At 34.1% G+C, this 8,230-nt stretch overlaps 1 protein-coding gene across 1 annotated transcript; it reads right to left on the bottom strand.

Moving 5' to 3' along the window:
- Positions 1-3,776: 3,776 nt before the first annotated feature.
- Positions 3,777-8,230, bottom strand: LOC125859306 (receptor-like protein EIX2). The gene is made up of 3 exons (XM_049539019.1): positions 7,753-8,230; positions 6,382-7,628; positions 3,777-4,085 (listed from the first exon to the last, which is right to left on the bottom strand). Exons 1-3 carry the CDS (start codon positions 8,228-8,230, stop codon positions 3,777-3,779), a joined length of 2,034 nt encoding a protein of 677 aa, XP_049394976.1.

Genomic DNA, 8,230 nt, shown 5'->3' with positions numbered 1-8,230 from the left:
TTCAGATCAGAAATTATTTTTCTAAAAAGTATTTTTTAGTCTCAAGCCTGGCCCAAAATAAAAGATATTTTCTGAAAAATATTTTTCATTCACCAACCAAACATTAAAAAATATTTTCCAGAAACATTTTTTACTCACCAACCAAACATGAGAAAATAAGTTAAAAATCCACTTATTTTCCAAGAAAACATTTTCCTTCGTACCAAACACATCGTGGAAGAAAAAAGGATGATAGCAAAGATCCATTTTCATCTCATATAGTTTGTATTCCTAACATGAAAAGTGTAGGTATACAAACTAACTTTTGAAGATAGCAATACCTTAATCACATCTCTCAACATGTTGGTCACTTTGCAAGAAACAATTTTCACAGCTACAGTCTAGAAAACAAAAATAAGCATGTCTCCGTGATCTCTTAAAAAAGAATGAACCACAAACACCCCAAAAGCTTAGTACAAATCCTATAGCCATTGAAATGTAAAACCAATTCACTTCATCTTTTTCACTCTCAACATCTTCATATTCGTGATTTGGAATATTATCATATGAAATTCGTGATTTGGTTACTGCGTTTTAGATAGATTAATTATAATATTAAATAATTTTTTAAACATAAATACAATATTCAAGCCAAAATAATTATATATTGAGTTTTGTTGAATCCACAACTCTATTTGGTGAATCTACCCTATGATAAGTACATGCTACCTCTTTTTTTTAAAATCAAAAGCCATCACCAATAGGTTGTGAGCCTACGAGTGTGGGGGGTTTCGCTAGACCCCTACCATATAAAATATAAGTAGAAATACTTACAAAAGATTAGAGGGGTACATGGACCTTGCCTCTAACGAGCAAAAGAGATTGATCAAACAATCTAAAGGAACGGAAGTAGCCTATACAAGTTCCTTTCCGGGAGTACAACAAATAATTAGCTAACAAAAAAATTACATTTCTCAAATCTTCTTCTAATTGTAGGGAGTTGCCATTTATCGAGTTGAAATAATCCCCTTGCCTCTCTTGGGAGTTCTTGAAAAGAGTGATAGAAGGTATTATTTCCACTTGAAGAGGCATTTTTAGCCAAGATATCTGCCACTTGATTGGCTTCTCTAAAACAGTATGAAAAATGGTGATTTGTGCTTGTCAAGAAGTTGGTAATTCTGTCCACAATGTGCTTAATCTTCATATTGTTGGTTGATTTGTTCCTCAACATATTTGCAATAACAAGAGAGTCCAATTCAATTTGCAGGTTGTTATAACCATGGTTGATGCACCATTTAATACCATAATCAACAACTAATATCTCAGCATGATTGTTGATGTTGCATTGTACAGGAAAGGAGAAGGCAATAATAATGTTACCATTACCGTGTCTTACTATCCCACCTATTCCTGCTCTCTTCTCATTGCTAAAAAAACTGCCATCCGTATTAATTTTCACCATTCCCTTCTGAGGTCTAATCCAGCAAACAGAGCTACATCTAATAGGTGGCCTGATTCTCTCGATCTTCTCACAAATTCTATTCCAGCTTTCCTTCGTGTCGATGGAAGGAAAGGAATCATGAAGCACAACTTTAATATTCCATGTACACTGAGTAACCATTTTATAATGATAAAACTTGTTGTTATTCCCATATCTACAACCAGTCCAAGCTTTCCAAATCTCCCAAAAAATTAATATTGGGGTGGCTTTCAGGATCAATTTATGAATCTCATTGCTTGGTTTTGTTTTCCACCAATTGTTGAGAATATTTCGAGCATGTACTTGTTGATGTATGATGCCAAGAGGTCTTCCTAAAGTTCTCCAAATATGCTCAGCTTCTTTCCCCTCGACGAAGACATGTTGTATAATTTCACCCTGGGGCATCGGACAACATACACAATCTATGTCGTCTTGAGTTCCAAATTTAGCTCGAGCCTCTGTGAAAGGTAATTTTTTGGCAATTAGCCTCAAGCATAAGAAAGACATTTTAAAAGGAATAGAATTGTGCTAAATATTATTAATAAAGTTTTCGCTTTGTCTGTGCTCTCTAATATTCTCCCAGGCAGAAACCTTAGAGTATTGGCCATCTTCTGCATTGGTCCATATTGCATAGTTTGTCCTGTCTTCAAGACCCAAGTCAATAGAAGTACTATGTAAGGCAATATTACAGGGAAGGGTAATATATTACTTTTGGATATTCCATCTATGATTAACCAGGAAGTCTTTGACTTTGAGTTTAGAATTTCTGCTAGTGATATAGTTGGGGAAACTTTGAGCAAGAGGACCTAATTCTTGTTCACTTTTTGTCCAGAAATCTTTTCATAATTTTTGATATACTTCATGATCAACTTAATAGAATTAGTATTGCCGCTACTAAAAATAACAATATCATCAGCATAAGCAAGATGCGTAATTTGAGGACCATTTTTATGCATAGAGAAAGGGATGAAATTGTCATGATGAACTAAACTGTTCAAAGATCTAGAAAGAACTTTAGCAGCAATAATGAAAAGGGACGGGGAAATAGGATCACCTTGTTTGAGCCCTGGAGTGGAAGTGAAAAAACCATGTCTAGTACCATTTATAATAATGTAATAGCAAACATTAGAGATGTTCCTCCAAATCAAATCAATCCAATCATTATTAAAGCCAAATTTTTTTTAAAACCTTGATTAAAAAAGACCAAGAGAGCCTGTCATAATCTTTAGCCATATCTAATTTTAAAACAACATTACCACCTATATTTTCTTTTGCAATTCCATGAATAATCTCCTGAGCGAGCATAACACTATCAATAATAAGCCTACCAGAAACAAATCCACTTTGATTTTCAGAAATCAATTTGCCAAGTAACACATTGATTCTATTAGCTAAAATTTTGGAAATGATCTTGTTAGTAAAATTGCTTAAGCTAATAGGTCTAAACTCGGCAAAATTAGTAGGAGACTCAATTTTTGGAATCAAGGTCAAACATGAATGAGTATAGAATTTAGTGAGATTCTTGCCCTTGAAAAATTCAATAACAAAAGCAATAACATCAATGAAGATAATAGGTTGAATTGTCTTTGGAAGTGTTTGATGGCAATTTTATTGTTACCTCTATCATTCTTAATTCTTGGGACACTGTGAAAGTAGTTGGTGTTTTTATCACCATCTTTAAACCATTGTAACTGAGTTTTTTGTCTCAACTTGGAATCATGCATGTTCAACCATCTAACGTACTCTGCATATCATTAATATTACTGTTCATATCAGTAATACTTTCCCAAAGATCCTTCCTTTCTATATCTGAGCATTTGGCATAGACTGCTGTTACGAAAATGCCTCTATCACTGGGAGAGATGAAGAGTTAACTGTTGATCAGTGTTGGCAATGACCCCCATTGTTCCAAAAGCACCACATCTGTCCATTGTTGTTAGCCATACAATGTTGAAAACCAAAATACCTTTTGTAACCATTTATCTTGGTCATATCAATAAAAGGTTCATATATAGCTACATAAGCCACTTTATTGATGTTGACAAGTTTTTTGAGTCTAAGATTTGATTTTTTTTCTTGATTTTCATCAGTATCCTTCTTGTCATGTTGTTCGTCAGCTTCATTGATCAAGTTTTGTACCCTCTTGTTGTCTATTACTAGTAGCCTGTTTTTTCTTAATTCTGTAGACTCTTTGTGGTATTATGGTCTTAATCATAACTTTATTCTTCTTTTTGGAACCTTTTTTCTTTCTGCTCGTATATATACAATTTGATGGTTATCATTTTCAGAATCAGTTTTCGAGTCCCCAACCTCTTCTTCATTGGTGTTTTCTACCCTTTTGTGAGTTTTGCCCCGCCGTATTACAAGAATTGTCTTCTTTTTCAGCCATTTCCACATTGGTATCCAATTCCTTTGGATTTGGTTGTTTCTCTTCTGCCGTAGTAGCCTCAACAATGTGTTGCTCCTTGTCTTGTATCACAATTTTAGGGACAACATTGATTCTCTCAAGTGCCCTGCAATCAACTATGTAAAGCCCTATTTTCCTGCAGTGTTTTGGTACTCCAATTTTTGAACATAGCCCTTTCGAGGGAGGTGATTTATCATCTTCCAATCCAACCCATACACTCTGAGGCAATGATTTTAGCAAATCTACTTCCACACGAATTGCCGATGGTGCGTTACTGAGATGGGCTGAGAAAGAGCCGTTGTTAGAGATTTGACAGAGGAGAGAGAAGAGAGCATTTACAATGAGTAGAAGACTAATTACTAGGATTGTTCTTAATTACTCCAGTACATGCTACCTCGTAACCATTAACCAAGATGGTCACTAAATAACTTTGATCACCAAAACTTAGACATATTGAAAGAAATCAACTACTGAAATTTAAACTCTGATGATTTTAATCTCATTTCATTGACTGTTAACTACTTGTTTATTTTCAATTCTAGGTGGCCACACTGTTGGAGTTGCTCGTTGCTCACTCTTCAACTTATCCTCTTGATGCGAAGACTCCATCTTTGGTAGATAACTCATATTTTCAAGAAATTAAAAAGGGAAATGGGGTTCTTCAAATTGATCAACAAATAGCATTGGATGAATTGACAAAGAATATTGTGGATGATAGTGTTAATGATCCTGATTTTTACACTAAGTTTGGTGAGGGCATGGTGAAATTGGGTAGAGTTGAAGTATTAATTGATGGACAAGGAGAAGTTAGGAAATCATATGTAGGGTTGTTAATAAGAAGCTATTCATTTTTGGGGGGTTCAATTAGAAAAAAAGTCTATTTTTTTGTTAATGTATTTGCTTATTGTATAAGTTTTCTTTTGTTCCATTTTTTGTATTGGATCATTGATTCTTTGGCATTTGAAATTTGAGTATTGTTGTTGTACTCTTTTTCTTGAGTGTATTTTTTATTCTTCTTTTCATATACTCCCTCTGTCCCAATTTATGCAACACATTTCAGATTTCGAGATTCAAATAAGTTTATCTTTGACCGTAAATTTTTCATATATCTTTTAAATATTTTGAATCATCAATTATTGTCTCTTATATAGTACTTTTTACGTAGTTTACAAATATACAAATTTCATTTTAAAAGAATTGAAGACTCTATGAGCAAATTCTCGATCAAACTTAAATTGTTTGACTCTCAAAAAATGAAATGTGTCACATAAATTGGGACAGAGGGAGTATTAGGTTGCAATTTGATTGATTCTTATTGGAACTATTTTGGATTGTACCTTTCCATCTTATGACTTTTTTTTTGTCTAGAAACTCAAAGGTCTTGCCTTAGATTTAATACATTGATAATATCGAAATCTCAAAACTTTTTTCTAATATGAAGCACGAACACACGCGCAGATCTAACATTTAAGAATCAATATAAGTCATAAAATGATATTTTGCATAAAACTCATAAAATATGTGAAAAATAGAAACAACTCTTCACAAAATCGGATATCACTAGTACAAGTCTCTAAAAGTAGCGACGAGGATCATTTACACAAGAAAGGTGATTAAAACACAAGGGTGAGAGAATAATTGGGACAAAGAGAGTAATTTAATACCACTAGCTAGAATAATTTAAGGACAAGCACTACACAAACAAAAAAGAAGAGAATTAGCTATGCCATTTTGTTGCAAATCTATCACAAAATCACATCTAGCTAATAATATTTATTGATAATTCGTTGTCAATCCATCGTTAAACTAGTTTACAATCAAAAGGATGAGAGATCAGCCTTGATCTTCTGAATGGTTGCAACATCAGTCTTGAATGACTTAGCCCGATCGAATCTGATCATCCATTGTACCGATAATGCTCTAGTCCTTTTTGAAACACAAACATGTCACCAATTTGTAGAGTTTGAGTATATATATAGAGCTTCTTAGTAGTGTCCACTAAGCCAACCTCGAGGCTTCCTTCGATCATGAATAATATCTCGGTTGCACGAGGGTGAGTGTGGGGCGGGTTGACGCTCCCCCGCCACGGAATTTAAGGACAGCAAGTGAAGTACTCTGTCCAGCCAAAGCAGAGAACTTTAGCTTTTGTTACTTTGAAGTTTGCATATAAAGACCATTTTGGCATTCTCAATTACACTTTGACCGATTTGATGCCATGTCAAAAAATTTCAAAATGATATATTTTTTTGTTTGATGTATTATTTATATAGTTATAGTACACAACTTTTTTTATGAAGTATTTAAAAAATTATAAATAAAGAAATTAACATATGTCTCACAACTCTATGATTGAAAAATGAAAATTGGAACTATGAAAGAAACAACATTGTTTGAACATCTTCAGAAACATTCATTTGAATACAAATGAAACAACATGATTGTTAACATGAGAAATGTAAGCACACAAACTGACTTTTGATGATAGCAATATCCTTAATCATATCTCTCAACATACTGGTAACTTTGCAAGCAACATTTCCCAGCTACGGTCTAGAAAACGAAAATAAGCATGTCTCCATGATCTCTTGAAAAGCAATGAACCACAAACACCCCAAAAGCTCAGTGCAAATCCTATAGCCATTGAAATGTAAAACCAATCCACTTCATCTTTGTCACTCTCATCATCTTCATGCTTGTGATTTGGAATATTACCATCCAAACTGCAGTTCACCAAGAGTGGAAGTCCGCAGAGTTTGTTTCCTTGAAAACTCGTGGGATCAAAACTTTGAAGTTGAGTGCTCCATGGTATCATACCTGATAAATTGTTATCAGATAGATTCAAGTAGCTCAATGTAGACAAACTCGAAAAACTTTGTGGGATTTGACCGTAAAGTTGATTTTCTGAAAGATCAACAGATTCCAAGACTTTCATGTCACCAATGTCATTTGGAATCCTACCAGTTAGGTTATTTTTAGAAAAATTAAATGATCTTAATCCTGCAAGACGTGTTAAACTTATAGGAATATCCCCAGAAAGATTATTGCTAGACATGTCCATACTTGTAAACAACGCCAAAATGGTGTCATACTGGTACCTGTTGCCTTTATTCGTCACCATGGCACTCTCTCTCAAAACTCCAAAAAAATAGGAATAATTTAACTCATCATCATCTCCCACTTCCTTTTTTCCTTTGACCATTGCACTGAAATTGCCAATACACCTTGGTATGATTCCAACAAATGTATTGTTTGCAAGGTCTAAAATCTGAAGATCTTTGAGTTGACAAAGTTCTTGAGGCAATTCACCATTGAATTTATTGGACCGAAGGATAAATACTATCAAGGTTGAAAACCTCATTCCCAACCAAGATGGTAGTCCCCCAACAAACTCATTCTCGGCTAAATCTATTTTATGCAGTTTCGTACAATTTTTCAAGGATGAAGGAAACGGACCGTTAAGTCTATTTCTTTGTAAGTCCAAGGATAGCAAACTATTCAAAACCTCCATGGATCTTGGTATGCCTCCAATCAAACTATTCTCCCTCAAGATTAAAACTTTCAACTTTGACCAATTCATCCAACAATTAGGAATTTCTTCTGATAAATTATTTCTGCCGAGGTTTAAGATCTCCAAATTGTAAGATACATTCTTTGCTTCACACAAGAAGTTGGATAAACCTTTTGAAAACAAATTCTTCGAGAGATCTAACTCAGTTATACTCGTTGAAATACGTGGTAGTGATCCACTAAAATTGTTGGAACCTAATCCAATAAATTAACCATGAAGCTGTTGAGATGATTGGAACCTCACCAATAAATTGATTGTGAGAAAGATTGAGAAAAACAATTTGAGAAGATAAGTTCCAAAACCAAGTTGGAACCTCACCTTGTATTCCACCATCTGATATGTCAACATTCATTATCATCTCCTGAGTTCGGAGCCACATTGGAAACAAAGGGCCTATATTCCACCCGCCTATTGCAATGTTTGTGACTTGAAACGGTGGAATCCAATTCCGATTCACTTTTAAAGTCAGATTATTTCTAGATGCAGAGAAGAGTTGTAATTGTGTTAATTTAGAGAAATGACTTTCTGTTACAACACCTTCCAACCTATTGTTAGAGATGGAAAAGTATTCTAGCATTGAGAGTTGGCCAAGACTTTTTGGAAGAGTTCCAGTGAGTTTATTACCATCTAGTCTCAATTCCATCAAAGAAGAAGTATTTCCCAATCCCCTTGAAAAGAAATTACTCCTACCTTTGAATAATTCAGATACTTGTCCCTCAAATTGATTTTTTGAAAGAGAAAGAAATTCTAATTTCCCTAAAATTCCAATTACATTTGGTAACTTTCCAGTAAGCAT

The sequence above is a fragment of the Solanum stenotomum genome, chromosome 1 (genome assembly GCF_019186545.1).
Source record: "Solanum stenotomum isolate F172 chromosome 1, ASM1918654v1, whole genome shotgun sequence".
NCBI classification, from domain to species: domain Eukaryota; kingdom Viridiplantae; phylum Streptophyta; class Magnoliopsida; order Solanales; family Solanaceae; genus Solanum; species Solanum stenotomum.
Note: the sequence above shows the minus strand (reverse complement) of the source record. Positions and strands in the feature narration are given on the sequence as shown.

Bases quoted from the DNA above. Each gene is read 5' to 3' on its own strand.
- LOC125859306 (XM_049539019.1), bottom strand. From the start codon at position 8,230: ATGCTTACTGGAAAGTTACCAAATGTAATTGGAATTTTAGGGAAATTA. The intron at 7,629-7,752 runs GTGAGGTTCCAA...TTATTGGATTAG, and splicing joins ATCAGATGGTGGAATACAAG to GTTCCAACAATTTTAGTGGA. The intron at 4,086-6,381 runs GTATGTTGAGAG...TCATTGCCTCAG, and splicing joins TGTTGCTTGCAAAGTTACCA to AGTGTATGGGTTGGATTGGA.